The sequence below is a fragment of the Aethalodelphis obliquidens genome, unplaced genomic scaffold, assembly GCF_003676395.1.
Source record: "Aethalodelphis obliquidens isolate GAN/ISIS:26980383/991018 unplaced genomic scaffold, ASM367639v1 scaffold21, whole genome shotgun sequence".
NCBI classification, from domain to species: domain Eukaryota; kingdom Metazoa; phylum Chordata; class Mammalia; order Artiodactyla; family Delphinidae; genus Aethalodelphis; species Aethalodelphis obliquidens.
In genome coordinates this window covers 25,823,251-25,838,241 of record NW_020837965.1, presented here as the reverse complement: position 1 = coordinate 25,838,241, position 14,991 = coordinate 25,823,251, and the positions used below count along the sequence as shown (strand labels likewise).

The window sequence follows — 14,991 nt, the reverse complement described above, 5'->3', positions numbered from 1 at the left end:
CGCCCGCCCGCCGCCGGCGCCGGCACCGCCGCCCAGCGGTCTGGCCGCGGCGGCTCAGAGCGCGGCTGCGGCGGGCGCGGGCGCCGGCGGCACCCTCCCGTCCGTCTGTCCTGGGAGCTTCGCCTGCGCGCCGACCCGCGGGGGGCCAGCAAGCTTTCCGGCCCGCAGCGGGGGCGGGGACGCCAGGCCAGCGGCCCCTCCGACCCCCACGGTGAGTCCCCCTTCCTCGGCCGGCTCGGCGTGTAGCCGCCGCCCCCCTCATCCGCCCCAGACACACGCGCACGCAGGTGCAGCCCTCGCTGCGCCGGCCACCGGCCCGCAGACACTCTGGCCTCGACCCGCGACCCGCGGCCACCCGGGGTCCGGCCGTGCCGCCAGTAGGGGACGGGGAGAAACTGGCGGGCGGCCCTGGGCGCGCGGCCTTGCCCTCGGTGGCCCAACCCCCCATTCACTGAGCCGCGACCGTGACTCGCTGCCCGGCGACGTGGGGCGGCTCAACTTTACGTAACCTGCCCCGCTCCCAGTGTCCACACAGGGTGCACCCGGGGCGCGGAGACCCAGGCGTGGTGCTCCAGTTACGGTGTCCCCAAAAGGGTGCTGTGGCTCCAGCCCCCAACCCCTGTGCCCGTCTCTGTAACTTAGTTACCCAGTGTGTGTGGACGCAGCTTATCCGCTGACCCAGGTCCCTTGTGACCAAGGGCTTACCCTTGAGAAAACGCAGTGGGGAGCTTGGGCCAGGGCCAGGGGTTGGAGGTCAGGGCTCAGGTTGGCGCAGGGGGCTCAGAGGGCAAGGTTAGGGCTCAATCTGGGTTCCCTGTGGGTTGGGGGTCCCCCCACTTCTGGAATGAGCCCGATATAGGAGTTAGGAGATCTGGATTCCAGGCCTGTCTCTACCATGACTTGCCGACTGACCTTGGACAAGTTTGTCCCTTACTGGAAAATGGGATGACAGTACCTGCTTCTTCTAGTCATTGGGAAGACTCAGGGAACTAGCAGACCTGGAGGGGATTTACAGACTGTGAAGAGTGTACACGCCAGTTTCTAGGTTGATTTCATCCTCTTGCCTCCTCCCAGGAGCTAGGGGCGGTGACATCCAGTAAACACCATGTTTGGGTGGAAGGCTAGAGGCCCCCACTTCCTGCTATGGCTCACAGACTGCCTTCCCTCTTTCTTACAGATGAGGAAGCTGAGGCTCAGGCAACAGTAATACACCCACCTACACAGAACTAGGTAATCGCGGTGCGCTAGCCAGGTAGGTCTGAGTCTAGAGCTCTGACCCTGCCTGGCCTGGGGTAGGGCCCTCGACCGCAGTCGGGGGTCAGATGACAGAGTCAAGGTTAGATGGGGCTGGGGATAGGGAGCTTGGGCTACAGAAAAGATTTGCCTCAGCTTGAGATGTGGGATGCAGCTTTCCTAGTCCCCTACCTGGCTTTCCCCTTGATTGGAGTTGGATGCAGCTCTCACAGGTGGGAGCAGGAACTCTTCCAGTGGGTCCCTGGGCTGGACGGGGTGTGGGGTTTCTGTGTGGCCTTGACGGTAGCTGGGGCTGTGAGGGCAGGGACAGGGAAGGGCATCTTTAGCAGAGGTACCGGAGAACAAGACAGTTTTGGGGAGGGCGACCAGGCGCAGCTAGATCAAGGATGTGGGAGGTGGTTCAGGGCCTGGGAGAGAAGGGAAGCTGTGAGGAGTGACTGGGAGGGCCGGTCGGAGGCTGGGGGCAGGTACGAGAGAGGGCCGGACAGGTGGGGCTGTGTGAAGATTGGACGGGAGACCCCTCTCCGCCCGGAACTTCAACCCTCAACCCTCACCGCGCTTCCCTCTGCCCGCAGGTGGTCGGCCCCAGGCCCATGCCGTGAGACCGGGAGGCGCCGCCAGCATGCCGTGGGACACGCGGCGGCCTGGGGGCGGCGCGAACGGCGGGCCCGAGGGCGCGGGCGCAGCGCGCTCGCGGGCGCAGAAGCAGTGTCGCAAGTCGTCGTTCGCTTTCTACCAGGCCGTTCGCGACCTGCTGCCCGTGTGGCTGCTGGAGGACATGCGCGCTAGCGAGGCCTTCCACTGGGACGAGCGCGGGCGCGCCGCCGCCTACTCGCCGTCGGAGGCGCTGCTCTACGCCCTCGTGCACGACCACCAGGCGTATGCGCACTACCTGCTGGCCACGTTCCCGCGGTGCGCGCTCGCGCCGCCCAGCGCCGGCTTCCGCTGCTGCGCGGCGCCCGGGCCGCACGTGGCGCTGGCCGTGCGCTACAACCGTGTGGGCATCCTGCGCCGCATTCTGCGCACCGTGCGCGACTTCCCGGCCGAGGAGCGCGCGCGCCTGCTCGACCGGCGAGGCTGTAGCCGCGTGGAGGGCGGCGGCACGTCGCTGCACGTGGCCTGCGAGCTGGCGCGCCCCGAGTGCCTCTTCCTGCTGCTCGGGCACGGCGCCTCGCCCGGCCTGCGCGACGGCGGCGGCCTCACGCCGCTCGAGCTGCTGCTGCGTCAGCTGGGCCGTGATGCCGGGGCCGCCCCCGCTGTCGGGGCGCCAGCGCCCGGGGAGCCGCGCCAGCGCCGCCTGCTGCTGCTTGACTTACTGGCGCTGTACACGCCGGCGGACGCAGCCGGCCCGGCCCGCCGCGAGCTGCTGGGCGACCGGCCGCGCTGGCAGCGGCTGCTGGGCGAGGACAAGTTCCAGTGGCTGGCGGGCCTGGCGCCACCCTCGCTCTTCGCGCGCGCCATGCAGGTGCTGGTCACCGCCATCTCGCCCGGCCGCTTCCCCGAGGCCCTGGACGAGCTGCCGCTGCCGCCCTTCCTACAGCCACTGGACCTCACGGGCAAGGGCTAGACCGCGGGGGCACCCCGTGTGCTGGATTTTTGGAGAATACTATTTTTCAGAGCGTTGTACCCGGCACTTTACATATATTGTTCTCTGGACAGCAGAATCTCTGCTTTGTCTGTAGCGTGCTTTGGGGGCTGGGCCTGGACGGGCAGGCGGACCCGGAGCTGCAGGTCCTCCGGATCCGGAGGTGCTCAGCTCCCCACCTCCCTGCGTGGACGGAGCTGGGCTACGGGGTCAGGCGACGCCTGAGAGCCGGGCCCTGCCCTCGGCTCACTGCCCAGACCCTGAGGAGCGGCCTCCCATCTTGATGTAGAGCCTCCGGGAAGGTGTCCCAGAGGGAGACAGCCGAGCTGGGCAAGTGCAGGGGGGCGGCGGGTGCAAAGGCCTGGAGGCCGAGGGAACCGCCCGTGGGCGCTGGGTGGAGGTTCTCTGCCCCGTCAGCAGGTGGGGCCTCGACCACTCCCCTGTGGGGCTGGGCCTCAGGTCCCGAGGTGTGGAGGGCAGGACCCAGGCTGTGCCTCCTGTTTGCCCCCGTCCCGTACTGGCCACCTGCCTCCTCCTCGGCTGTCACTGGGACCGTCCCCTCCCCAAAGAAGCCCAGGCCTGGACTTGTCGCAGTCGCCCCATTGGCTCTCTCTGGCGACTAGCAGGTACCTAATCCTGGGGCTCCTGACGGGGGTGGCTGCGTCATCCCGTGGGTGGGCCCTCCAGCCTCAGCCAGTAGACCTGGTTTCCGCAGGAAGGCTTTGAAGATGGAGACTGGTTGACCCTTCAGGACGGAGGGACCCTGGCTGAGAAGCTGGGTCCGTGCCCCGAGGAGCCGTGGGATCAGGGATGGCCAGGCTGTCCTGCCCGGGAATTCTGCTGGGCCGTGAAATTCAACCCGCGCCGGCATGGGCTGGAGGGCCACGATGTTCTGCCAGGAGCAGAGGGCTAACGATCTGCCCGATGAACAGTGACCGCCTGGCTGGGGGCACCCACTGCCCACCCTGCCCCCTGTGTCCCCGAGGGGGGGCATGCCTGGGGGCCGAAGGGGCTTTGGGTGGTGGTGGCAGAGTCCAGGGTGATGGGCCGTCAGAGGGGGGCTGTGGAAGGGGCCTGGGCAGCGGGAAGCTCTGCCAGGGGGCCTGGTTCTGGTCTGCACCTGCCACCCACTCTGAGGGTGACCTTGGAGAAACCCCTGCCTTGGGCTTCAGTGTCCCCAACTGCTTACAAAGGGGCTTTGGAGCATCTCCAAGCTCCCTACCTGCCCTGGCAAGGATGTGACCCCCGTTGCTGGGAAGCGTGGGGTGGGTGGGCACACAGCCCTGGTGGGGAGGAGGGGGGGATGGAGGGGTGTACGGCCCGGTGCTGATCCTAGATTCTGGGTGGTAGCGAGGGCTTCTCCCCTCCTGCTGTGTGTCCTGGCCCAGTTAAACAGCCTTTCTGAACCTTGACACTTGGGGGCAGCATCTCTAGCTTAAAACTTGGGACATTAGGAGTCCCCTGGTTCTTAACCGGGGATGCGTTGCTGGGGGAGGGTGCATTCCTTTGGAGGAGGTGGAAAGGGCAGACCAGAGCAGCAGGTCTCCGTGGCTTCTGGGCTCTGGGCTTAGGGAGATGTTGGGAACTCTTGGTGCCCTCGTGCCCAAGCAGCTTCTGCCTGGAAAGAACCTGGGCACCCGACGGGGGACCTGGGCATGCGGACTTCCCCTCATGTCTCCCAGGTCCCAGCTCTGTCCTCTGTGGGGTCAGCCCTCCTGGCCCAAGGCCCAGGGCTAGGCCCCCATCCGCTTCCCTGCTAGACATACAGCTGCCCCTTTGGTGATGAACTCCTTTGAGCCCCCTGGGCTGGGGATGGGGTGATGCAAGGTTGGGGGGGCTCCCTGGCGGGGACCCCACAGAACCCATTGTCCGGGGAGCAGGAGGCAGCCCCTGGGCTGGTCCTGGCACGCAGGGCAGGATCCGGGCAGGAGTTGTTGTGGGCACCACAGCAGGGGGCCCAGCCCCGGAGCACAGCTCATAGCTTGGAGGGGTGCAGGGCAGGACGGCAGCGGGGGGCGTCAGCCCCGGGTGTCCTGGCCGCGGCCGGGTGGGACAGGGAGCCACAGGGAAGGCTGAGAAAGCCCTGTGGCAGCAGAGCGGGGCCTGAGTCCCACTGGGGACCCCTGGCCCAGGGCACCCCAGGCGTCCGTGGGAGCAGAGAACCCAGGGCAACAGTGCAGGGCGAGAAGCCTCAGGGTTATCTGGCCGCTGCTGCCGGCCGGCCGAGTGAGGGCGGGCAGGCGGGCCTCAGCACTGGCCTTATCGCTCCCCTGGGCCCTCCAGCACCCCGGCACCACGTCGCCCTGGCGATGAGCAGGGAGGCCTGGGGAGGGCGAGTCCGCCAGGAGACTCAGCTCTTGGCTGCTGGCAGGCGGCCTTGCTGGCTCCTCAAAGGCAGTGGCTCTGCCTGGGACAAGGCCCACGTGTCTGGGGCAAAGCGCCTTGGTTCGTTTGTTCACTTCCTTCATTCCATGAACCTTGTCTAAGGAAAGCCCCACTCCTGCCAGTACTGCCCCTGCCATGCCCACCCAGGGGCCCAGTGAACTTCCAACTCCGGAGAGCTCGGGGGCCAGAATCCCTGCACCCCAGACACCTGTCGGGGAGGACAGAGAAGGCTGGGCCATTCGTCCCCAAGGTACTGTGACCCTGTGCCTGGAGCCCAAAAGGGACACACAGCCCTGTGACGGCCTGTGGCCACAAGGCCCCTGCTCTGCCCCCACTTTGGCCGTGTTGTGTGCTAACTTACCCCACTACCTCGATATTCCCACTGATTTCCTTTCCTGTCAATTTCTTCAACTTTAAAATACTGTATTGAGAGCAGTTTCCTAAGTTACCTGAAATCTTGTTCAGAACAAGGGTGCTTCCTGAAGTCGGGATGGAGGGGAAACAGGCACGGTTGGGGAAGGCTTCTGCTCCAGAAGTGTGTGGATGTGAAGCAGCCCTGCTCCACGGTGACTGGTTTTGTCCTGCTACAGTTTAACATTGAGGCATACTTGACATAATAAATGCACAGACTTTAAGCGTGTGGTTTGAGGGGTCATGACCAATGTCAACACGCGTGTAACCATCCCAGCCAAGGCAGAGGTTGAAGATAAGAGATTTCTATCCTCAGTGATTTTTTTTTTTTTTTGCGGTACGCGGGCCTCTCACTGCTGTGGCCTCTCCCGCTGCGGAGCACAGGCTCCGGACGCGCAGGCTGAGTGGCCATGGCTCACGGGCCCAGCCGCTCCGTGGCATGTGGGATCCTCCCGGACCGGGGCACGAACCCACGTCCCCTGCATCGGCAGGCGGACTCCCAACCACTGTACCACCAGGGAAGCCCCTCAGTGATTTTTTTTTTTTTAAGCCACACCGTGCGGCTTGCGGGATCTTAGTTCCCCGACCAGGGACTGAATCCGGGGCCCAGGCAGTGAAAGCGAGGAGTCCTAACCGCTGGACCGCCAGGGAATTCCCACATCTTCAGTGACTTTTATAAAGAATTTCTGCTGATAGAATGCATGCTCATGGTAGAACGCTCGGACTGTGCAGAGAAATCCAGGGCAGGATGTGGCAGGGGCCCCTCCATGCAGCTCCCAGGTAAAGAGGCTGCCCGCCTGCCTGGCGGCATCCCACCACCCAGACAACCACTGCTACTAGCATTTGGTGTATTTTCTTCTGTTTTTCTCTATGCACATATATACATATGTTCAAATTTTTTTTCTATGCATACTTTTTCACATGACATCAGATCAAATCTAGTACTTAAAAACTTACTGTAGAGTAAGCATTTCCGTTCACTGTAAAACATTGTGTAAATACGATTTTTGGGAAGCCTCTGGTGTTTACTCTGTGATATCTGATTCAGCTGGCGCTGATACGATAGAGCTGACGTTAGAGAGAACTGAGGCTTTAAAATGTGAACTTTATTTCTTTTTGGAATAAATAACACATTTACATGGCTCAAATTCAAAAGATACAAAAAGGTGCACACTACAGGGGACCACCATGACCAGCTGCTTGGGTAGTGTCTTTCTGCCCCTCCTCTGCGCCCTGGAATTACGAAAAAGATTGCAAACCCACCAAAAGTTAGTTAGAGTACACCGTGTCCACTGGCATCATCTACCTCTCCCTGTAGGTATGATCGCCTACAAACTCACGTGATCATTACAACGCCCAAGAGACTTAACGCTGCTATGATGAAACTGCATGACAGACTGCTCAGAACGTACATCCCCCGGGAAGACACGTGCTTTCTAACATCTGCATATTGTTTCATGAGAGGAATGCTCCCGAATGTCAGTTGTTTTTAGTGTTTCACAATTACAAACGATGCTGTGCCGTATGTTTAACCCTGACTTAGGATTTGTTCTTGAGGACAGGCTTCCAGAAGTAGGAGTTCCGGGACTTGAGGGTTTTAAGGCTGCTGCTGGACCCAGTGGCTTTCCCAGAAGGGCCGTGCCAACGGGGGCTCCCCGCTTGCTCCATGTGCACGCCTGCCCTGGGTGTGCACTAAGCAGTGCCCTTTCATCTCCTTTGTCCATATGTGTGTCTTCGGTGTTCCTCCGACTTGTTGCAACTATTTCCCCTTCTAGTTTTATGCGGGGTTTTTAATTCACGGCATCTTTATATTTTGAAGAAATCAAATCTATACAATATTTTCCTCTGACTTTTCCCACTACTTTTGAGTTTAGAAAGTGCTTGCCATCCAGAAATCAGATAGTTTTTTGCCCCCTAGTTTTAAGACTCTTTAATCCACTTAATGTTTGTCTGAATGGTTAAGTAGCGGGCCGCATCAGTTAACTGTGAAGTCACTGTCCCGTCCTCTCACCTGCGTGCCGCCTTCACCTTGTTAACTCCCCGTGGACCTCGCTGGGCTGCCTGACATCACTGGCCCTTCCATCCACATCCCACTTCGTTTGCTGGCCCCTGTCATCGCTCCTGGCAATCCTCATCGGTTTCTTCTTCTCAAGACAGTGAGGTGGCATCAGACAGCGCAGGTCTGGAGTCCCACCGAGCTGGGCTCCAATCCCAGCGCTCCTTGTGCTGACTTAGCAAGTTACTTCTCTCTGGGTCTCACTGGGGCTAATGGTATTGACCTCTCAGGGCCCTACTGAGGACGTGAAGCTGCACGCGTGAGACCCTCACAGCATATCTGGCACAGTCAAGGGGGGTGTCTGTGGGTATGAACATTATTTTATGGGTTCTTCTCTGCCTACCCCCAACAAAGAAAATCCCAGTGGGGATTTTGACAAATTGAGTGAAAGCCATAAATGCCTTTGGAAAGGACTGGTGTCTTTCTTTGCACAATGGCTGTGGTCTTCCATCAGGAATGTCAACTGCCTTCCCAATTCGGGCTCTCTTGGAAGTCTTCAGTAGAGCTTGGCCAGCTCTCGACCGAGTCTGACATTTCTTGTTCAGGCTGTTTCCCGGCACGTGACACATCCCGCTGCTGTCGTGAACGTGATCTTTTTTCCACGTGCTGGTTTCCACTAGGGCACTTCTGGTGTCTGGTTTTGTGTCCTGGATGAAGACTCAGGCCCAGGGTCTCGAGCCCCCAGAGCCTGCCCACAGCGGCCCTGTGCTCTGCCTCACGGTACAGTGTCCTCCCCAGGGCCACCTCTGCAGTGGCACTCCCCCAGGACAGCCCCCGGGCAAACTGGTCACGAAATGACGTCTGCCCACACCCTCCTGGCCGTGGGGCTGGGCTGGCAACACCAGCAGCAGATTCTTTGCAGCACCAGTGGGAACAGCCTTCCTGAGTGCCCACTCAGGGCACCTTCTCACCACTCAGACATCAGACTCGACTAGGCTCGGAAAAGTCTAGTTTATTGCACTGTCTCAAAGCACAACTTAAAAAAGAAAAAAAAAAAAACTGTACAAAGCACTGAGGCTACAAGTAGTTTAAAAGTATCAAACTAACTAGACTGGGTTAATTGCACTAAAGTCCCATGGGTTCAGGAGAGCTCTGCCATCTGAGGAGCCCGGCAAAAGGCACAACATACGCAGAAGAGGAGCCTCAGCCGCCTGCGCTCCCTCTGCTGTCACCAGACTTCTGAAAAAACGCATTCTATAAAAGTGAAGTAGTAAGTAAGGTCTGGGATTTCAGCATCTTGTCCTCATTTAGACCTGGAAAACCTCCATCCTCATGGCTAGCTGGGTCCTGTCAGAGAACAAATCTTATCGCTCTTCACCTGTGGCCTGGGGGCTCCCGGACACACCTGCTTAGTAGCAAACAGGCATTGAGTAACTGGGCCCCGGGCCAAGGGCAGGCTAAAAAAAGCAGCCAGGCTGGAGTCCTTCCGTGGGGCTGCCTCCAAGAGGGAGGGGTGGCGGGCTCAGGGCGGATGCCTGGCTGGGCTGCAGAGTCCTACAGCTCAGATGCCAGCGACAAGGGTAGGCACTGCAGGCCGAGCCCATGGACTGAAGTCTGACGTGGCCACAGCAGGCCCCAGTTTCAACCTCGCTGGGCACCCACCCAGATGCCCGCTGACAATGTCTGGCTGCCACTCGCAGCCAGCAGGCAGGTCCCGTGGCTGCCCCACACATCGAGGACACGCAGGGCGGTGTCCATCCTCTGAAGCTGCAGCCGAGAACAGTGCAGGCTCAGGATAAACCAGGGGAAGGAATCAAAGGCCTTCCCCCGGTTTCAGAAAATACATTTCTCTTCTAAATTTGTAAGATCTGATTTCAAGTGAGGTATCTCATGTAGGTTTGTAATACAACAAACAAAAAAGGCAAGAATTAGTAGATTCATCCTCTGAAGGTGCTTCTGGTTTTCACGACGTCGCCAGCAGCAGGGCTGAGTGTCACCCTATGACATTCCTATGTCACTAACATGGCTAAGGTTCCCACGCCCCACCACACCTGCCTCGGATACACACGCACACTTCCGTATTCCGGGTCACCCACTGGCCTTTCCTGTTCTGCTGGAGGCAAGCCCGGCCCCCTGGGAGCGGGCGGGGAGGGTGTGTGTGGCGTGTGCATGTCGCTATGCGTGTGTCCTCGTCCTGGCACAGCTGGCTTCCCATCTGGTGTGGCCAGCAGGGAATGGGCGCTGGGGCCTGCGTCTCAGAGAGGAGGTGGGGGGACCCTGTGGTGGAGACGAAGCCATCCCAGGAACACATTCGGCGGATGGACGGCACTGACCTTGGGCTCCACGGGCCCGGGAGCAGTCAGCGAGGGGAAGGTGACCACAGCAGACGGCGGTACCACAGTGCATGCAACTGGAGCAGCCGCCGTCCCACCTGGGGACGGCCTCAGCGCGAGTCAGAGGCCCTGCTGCTGCAGCAACGGCTCCGCACCTCTCGGCCAAGGCTGTGGGTTCTGGAGTGAGACGGAAACAAATACGGAGGAAAGCAAGAGCGGAGCGTCCCACCTGGCTAGACGTGCCCGACAAGAGCGGGCGAGGCACGTCCAAGGGCAAGCGACTCAAAACCGCCCGTGTCCGCCACACGGGTCTCGGTGGCCCCCCTGCCGAGAGCTCCTTCAGATGACCTCCCACTCGTCGTCCAGGTCCTCGGGGTGGGGGGCGGTGGCCTGGCTGCTCGGGGTGCCGTGGGAGTGGCTGAAAGTCCTAGTCAGCCGCTGCAGGAGGGAGCCGGCGGGGCCCACTGCCCACAGCTCGTCTGACAAGGTCACTGCAGGGACAAGAGCCAGCCGCACGCCCGTTACTCCCCAGCCCGGCTCCACGTCTGCACGCGCGCTGCCTAGCGGTGGGGCCCCGGGCACGCCCCGACCGGCACCTCGGCTTCCCTGGCCTTCAAGGGAGCGGCCCGGCGCCCCGTCCTCTTCCCAGGAGACCCTGGCAGAGTCCGGGTGCTGCGTGGCCCCCGGCAGGTGTGACCCTGGGATGGGCTCCCGTGTGGGTGAACCAGCCCTGTGGGAGCAGCACCGCCCCAGCCCCTGGCCAGAGCCCCACCCCACGGCCAGAGCCCCACCGACGCCATCCACGGGAGCGCCAGCGCCCTGGCACCTGCCTGTGAAACACGTCACGTGCCCGGGAATCTTCTTCCAGTAGTCTCCGGCAGGGTTTCTGTCGGTGACGCCGTACCGTCGGGCGAGATCCCCGTTGGGGCAGCGGGCCCACACGGTCCTGGCGCTCAGGGCCAGCTGGCAGGCTTGCAACCCTGCAGGCAAACGGAGCGTCTGTCTGCCCTCAGCCCCGGCCGCGGAAGGGACGGACCGACCCTCCCCGCAAGCCTGCTCTCCCCCTGGCTGGGCACCGAGTGGGAGCCCAGGGAAAGGACGCCCTGTCTGCAGGGCCGGCAAGGCTGCAAGAGCCCAAGACCCGAGGACCAGAGCCCAGGCGGTCCGGAAACGGTCATCCGACAAGGAACCCCAAGGACACGGGGCTGGCGCTCTGCTTGTGGGGTGCCCACGCTGGGGAACACTGAGGTAGACGCTTGCTGTCACCTGCCTCAGCAGAGCCTCAGAAACAAACCAGGCCCCAGTGTGGCCGCAGTGGCCACCGCCCACCCAGCGCCTCTACCTGGCACGTGCTCCCAGTCGGTCCCGACCGGCATCTCCTCGGTGATCCCAACTCGGACGTGCACGTTCCACCTGCTGTCCAGGGCCCACAGCATCTGGTCGCTGGGGCTGGAGTGGACGCTGACCAGGGCGACCCCGGCGGGCTGGAAGCAGGAAGGGCCTTTCCTCAGGGAAGGAGGTGGGCGCACATGATTGGGGAGAGCAGTTCCCGCACAGCCCAGGGCAGCCCGGCACGGCAGGAGTGGCGGGCAAAGGGGTGGGGGGACCAGGCCTGTCCCCAGAGCACAGCCTCACAGGGATAGAAACGCCCCGAAGACCCAGACTGAGGGACCTCCCACCAAGCAGGGAGCCCCAACTCTTCAGTGCTGCATGTCCTGGGGAACAAAGATAGGCCAGGTGACAGGAGAAGGAAAGGACATGGGGAGACCTGCGGGATGCCGGGCCAGGAGGGGCGGGCTGCGTTAACGGGCAGCGACAGACGGCAGGTGCCACAGGGGAAGGGGAGGTGGCCGGGGGCCTGGCCTGAGGGTCCTCACAAGCCCCTGTTCACAGCTTCATGCTCGGAGAGAAGGCAAACGTGGCCCAGTGTTGGCAGTGGGTGACTCTGGGTGGACCTGAGGCTATGGGAGTTACTGAAATCTGCAAGTTTTCCGTTGGTCTGAAGTTTTTCAAAATGAAAAGTTAAATTTTATAAGTTATGAAGGTAAAAGACACCAAAAAACGCAGTTGCCATTGAGAGTGTTGGGACAGAGGGTCCGCGGGGAGAAGGTGTGTGGACCGGCCCGGGAGCTCGATCAAGGGTGGCTGGGCAGCCTGGGGAGGGGTCGAGGTGGGTGTCTGTGGACATAGGTCTCCCCACTCACGCCCCCGAGCCCCCCTCTTCTGCTCTGCTTGGCATACAGACAGGGCCAGGCCGAGAGCCAGGCCGACTGTGCACAGCTGCCACGAGCTTCGCAGGAAACAGGAACCGGCAGGCAAGGCGGCCAGTGAGCCCGCTCGGCCTCGCGTGCGGGGAGGGGTGCCCTAGGCCCAGCATCCCCCCCCACCCCACCGCTCCAGAGAGGATGAGGGGCTGCGGGGAGCGGATGGACGGCCCTGCGATCGATCGGCACACCACGCTGGGCACAGACGCGGCTGACACGCCCTGTGTGCCTGTGGGAGATGCGATCAGAACTCATGGGCGCTCTCAGCTGAGGAGCATCCTAAATGCTTTCCAGGCAAGAACACAGGTTCTGAAAGCGCTCTCTGCTTTCCCATGGCTGGTGCGGCTGTGACTTCCGCTCTACGGAGACGGAGACGGGGGTCTGTGCCCCTCCCCTGGAATCCGCCCTCTCACTTTGACCAAAACAACATGGCGGAAGCATCCCGCTGGCAGGGCCGAGCCTGGTCTCGAGGAGCAGGCAGCGTCAGCTTCTCCTCTCAGAACTCAGCCGGCATGGAGAAGTCTGCGGTGCGGAGGCCCCGCGGAGGGGAGAGAGGTGTGCGGGGCCCAAAGGCCCGGCCGTGGTGAAGCAGGGAGGAGCCGTCCATGCTGGACTCCGCCCGCATCCCAGCCCCAGAGTCCTGAGAGCTACGAGTAGTAAAGCGCTGCTCGAAGCCACGAAGTTTCCGGGCAGTGGTGCAGTGGGAAGACAGAGAAGACACTGTGATGCGGAGGCAGGGAAGAGCCGGCGGGCGGGGAGAAGCCCTCGGAGGAGGAGGAGGGCCGGGAGGAGAACCGCCACTGGGCGGCCAGGGCGGGTCGGCGCCCCTTCTCTCTCCTCGCCCTCCTTGGGCGCCCGTCATCTCCTGCACAGCTCTGAACCTGGACCCCCTCGGTCCCCCGGCCCCACTGCCCGGTTTGGGCACGGTCCTGCCTGCCACCCGCCAGTCACCAGGGTGCCCAGACACTGTGGGACCCCTCCTGCCTGCCCGCCTGCCTCGCTGCCACGTCTCCCGACTGCCCAGAGTACAGCGGGAACTCCTCGGCGTGACGCCCCTGCCTCCTCGGGGCCTCGGCCGGCCTGCCCTCCCCCCACACGCCCTCGTGCACAGGGCAGGCTGCAACCCACCCTGTACAACCCCACACAGCTCCTGGCCGGGGGAGCTACACCTACCCGGGCTGAGGGGGGCATGGACACGAGGCTCCCTGCTTCCCTCTGAGGGAAGCCCAGCCCTTCACTTATTCTCATCCAATAAAAAGATAGCTTTTTACTGAAGGGTCACACACCTTTAAAAAACAACACAAACCCTAAGTGTACAGCTCGGCGGGCTTTCAGGGCATGAGGGCAGCCGCTGCCCCCCACCCCCAAACTCGATGATGTCAGGACGGGACTTGAACCTCACTCCCAGGGGAGGCAGCAGGAGGGGCAAGGACATAAGCCAGTTCTCAAAGGACAGGAGAGCAGAAGCAGCTGGAATACAAGCAGGGACGTTGCTGACTGCACATTACGAGGATGAGCAAGGCACCCGTATGGACACATCCTACGAGGAGTGTCATCCTGCAGCATTTCCCAGGCTGGGTTCCGCGGGACACCATGCCACCCCCGCAGCTCTCGGGTCGGCTGCTTCCTGGACACACACCTCCCCGTGAAGCCACGCGGTCATTTGCTCAGCAAACGCCGAGCACCTCAGATGCTGGGTGCCGGGGAAACCTCCCCGCAGACAAACCACGCGCCTCTGTCCTCACAGAGCCTCCATTTCACCGGGGGTGGGCCAGGCAAACACACCAGGGCTGCGTCACGTGACGGGGAGAGAGGGGCCAGGGGAACACCACGGCAATGGGGTGGGGGTGGGGGTCCTTGACCCTGCCGCCCCAGCAGGGGCACGCCAGCCTGGAGGCCGGTGAGTGAGGAGGCGGAGGCGAGAAGGCAGCAGACGTGCTAAGGGAGGTGTGGAGAGAGAAGTGATGTGAGCGGACACCGCTGCTGCGAGGACCGCCCTCAGGGAAGCTGGAAGGAGCGGAGTCCCGTGCTGGAAGCCGGTGGAATAATCCAGGTGAGAGACAGCTCGGCTGGGGGCGCTGGGCAGGACCCAGGAGACGCTGTCCCCACTCTGATTCTCAGCACGGGCTGCTCACGCCAACCACCCGGAGGGCCCAGGCCTCGGCATTTGAGATGCCCCACTGGTCACTCTGGCGTCCAGTGGTGGTGGGCAGGTGGGGGCGGGGCTCTTTGAAAACACTTTAACTAACAGGATAATAAAGAAGCGGCGGGAAGGGCTGGGCAGTGGTAGCAGGTGTTACTCAGAGGTCAGGAGGAACACAAAATGAGCCCATTAGCAGCCCCTGGAAGTCTGCAGAGGGGCGGTGGAGTTGAACCAGACTGCTAAGGGTTAAGAGGAGAAGAGGCCACAGGGCAGAACAAGGCTGCTGGGGCGCTACCTGAACAAGTCAGCTCGTGGGAGAGGGATGGATGCAGGGAGGCGGGCTGTTAAGGTTCCAGGAGGGGAGGAGGGGCCGGTGAAGTCCTGGAGTCGCTGGGGGGTGGGAGGCAGGGAGAGGAGCAGAGGACTTCTTCCTCAGAGAAGGTCTTGTCCCGGGAGGGGAGAGGCGGCACAGAAGAGTTGTCAGGCGCCCCCGCCAGCCCCACACGCTGCCACCATCCTCTGGGACACTGGGTCCCAGCCCTGGCGATGTTCTGTGTCTTTTCCAGGTGTCTCAGTCACCTGTGTGTCCTGAAGGACAGTCACACAACAGGTCCCAAGGA

The 14,991-nt window shown here is 62.1% G+C and overlaps 2 protein-coding genes across 4 annotated transcripts in view; one reads left to right on the top strand and one right to left on the bottom strand.

Annotated features, from left to right (window-relative positions):
* Positions 1 to 6: 6 nt before the first annotated feature.
* Positions 7 to 2,918, top strand: ANKRD9 (ankyrin repeat domain 9). 3 transcript variants are annotated; one of them, XM_027120629.1, is made up of 3 exons: positions 7 to 211; positions 1,178 to 1,230; positions 1,830 to 2,918. In XM_027120629.1, exon 3 carries the CDS (start codon positions 1,877 to 1,879, stop codon positions 2,819 to 2,821), a length of 945 nt encoding a protein of 314 aa, XP_026976430.1. In that variant the 5' UTR covers positions 7 to 211; positions 1,178 to 1,230; positions 1,830 to 1,876; the 3' UTR covers positions 2,822 to 2,918. The 3 variants fall into 3 exon arrangements, with proteins under 3 accessions (XP_026976430.1, XP_026976428.1, XP_026976431.1); XM_027120627.1 differs by having other exon boundaries at positions 1,178 to 1,252; XM_027120630.1 differs by lacking the exon at positions 1,178 to 1,230.
* A 3,802-nt stretch (positions 2,919 to 6,720) lies between these two features.
* Positions 6,721 to 14,991, bottom strand: part of TECPR2 (tectonin beta-propeller repeat containing 2) — a 95,863-nt gene continuing 87,592 nt past the window's right edge. The window contains exons 18-20 of the mRNA XM_027120618.1: positions 11,307 to 11,448; positions 10,795 to 10,944; positions 6,721 to 10,455 (exon numbers count right to left, since the gene is read on the bottom strand). Coding sequence (XP_026976419.1) covers positions 10,304 to 10,455; positions 10,795 to 10,944; positions 11,307 to 11,448 — 444 coding nt within the window. The 3' untranslated portion in view covers positions 6,721 to 10,303. The remainder of the gene's footprint in view (positions 10,456 to 10,794; positions 10,945 to 11,306; positions 11,449 to 14,991) is intronic.